This window comes from Charadrius vociferus, unplaced genomic scaffold (assembly GCF_000708025.1).
Source record: "Charadrius vociferus isolate BGI_N301 unplaced genomic scaffold, ASM70802v2 scaffold163, whole genome shotgun sequence".
NCBI classification, from domain to species: Eukaryota; Metazoa; Chordata; class Aves; order Charadriiformes; family Charadriidae; genus Charadrius; species Charadrius vociferus.
Genome location: NW_009648332.1, coordinates 21446002 through 21447488, shown reverse-complemented (window position 1 = coordinate 21447488; position 1487 = coordinate 21446002). Strand labels below are relative to the sequence as shown.

The following is a 1487-nucleotide window of genomic DNA, read 5'->3' as shown; positions in this document are numbered from 1 at the left end:
GACACGAGGCGGGCCAGAAGCCACAACCGGCCACAAGGGCCGTCCTGGGGCCGGGGAGGGCGCGACCCTGGCGGGGACGGGCTCCCTGCCGACCTCCCGCGGCCGGGAGGGAAGGTGGGCGGCACCGGGGCAAGGTCTGCCTTTGCCTTTCTAGTTGATGCCCACTTTTCTGTTTCCTTCAGAAGGTTCTCCGTGCAGAGATGTGCCCGCTGCCACCTTGGGATCTCAGCCTCTGAAATGGTCATGAGAGCCAGGGAGTCGGTTTATCACCTGAGCTGCTTCACCTGCACCACCTGCAACAAGACTCTGACCACAGGCGATCACTTTGGCATGAAGGACAACCTGGTTTACTGCAGGGCCCACTTCGAGTCCCTTTTGCAAGGAGAATATCCCCCTCAGCTGAGCTACACCGAGCTGGCTGCCAAGAGCGGAGGGCTGGCCCTGCCTTACTTCAACGGCACTGGCACAGTCCAGAAGGGGAGGCCCAGGAAAAGAAAGAGCCCTGCCTTGGGAGTGGACATCGTCAACTACAACTCAGGTGGGAAACACACGCCGAACCTCCCTCCCGCTCCTCCGACAAGAGCGTTCTCGGGCTTCCCCTCAGCTAGGCAGTGCGTGAGTAACTCAGCCAGGCCAAATCTTGCTTAACCATTGGAAAATCAAACAAACAGCCCTCTGAGGGCTGGAGCGTTTGCAGGAAAGCTAACAGCAGCCCTCCTCAAAGGCTGTCTTTGCCTATTAATGTCAAACACCCAAACTTAGCCACTTCCCAGGGAAAAAGAAAAAAAAAAAAAAAAAAAAAAGGAAAGGGGAAAAAAATCTCAACCCCAAAACCACAGTGTTCTTTCTCTATAAGAACCTCAGAGATACTGTTGTCATTATTTACATTTTATTAGCAGAAAGCACTTCACCAGTTAGTCCTCAAATTAGAAGAAAAAAATAGAATAAAAGTTATAGTATATGGCTCCTACAATGCCAATGCAGTATGCACGTAACTTGATATAGATATTCATACTAATTAATTCTTCAGGCTAAAAAGTTCCGTTTTACTGGCACATAAACGATCAAACTGTACAAAAGGCCAACGAATAAATGTTCCCTGTAACTAAGCCCTAACAAATGTAATTAAGGAGAACGGTTTCTGCTCTCTCAACAGTAGGAAAGGAGCAAATATTGCCCCGTATTAAATAGCTTCCCTAACTACAGTCATTTAAGTACCCAAACCGTGCCTAAACACACAGCGTTAGGAGCCAGAGATAAAGGAGTTTCAGGTATGATCAAGCAGATTAAGCGGCGTTTCATTAGATGGAAGAGGAAAGCAGTAAGAGTAAATCTGAATTAAAAAGCTACCGACTCCAAAAATTATTTTAGCGAAACTTAAGCTCCCCATGGACGGTAACGAGGGAAGAAGGGTGCGGGAAGCAAGAGTGGTGCAAGGTGTTTCCCTGTGAAGCGGGCAGCCGTTCCAGCCTGGGCAGCGAGCGGGG

General features: G+C 49.6%; 1 protein-coding gene across 2 annotated transcripts in view; it reads left to right on the top strand.

Annotated features, from left to right (window-relative positions):
- The window catches only part of LHX9 (LIM homeobox 9), a 16289-nt gene that overhangs the window by 8232 nt on the left and 6570 nt on the right, over nt 1–1487 (top strand). For both annotated transcript variants that reach the window (XM_009884798.1, XM_009884797.1), the window contains one exon: nt 183–538. In XM_009884798.1, the coding sequence (XP_009883100.1) occupies nt 183–538 (356 nt within the window). The remainder of the gene's footprint in view (nt 1–182; nt 539–1487) is intronic.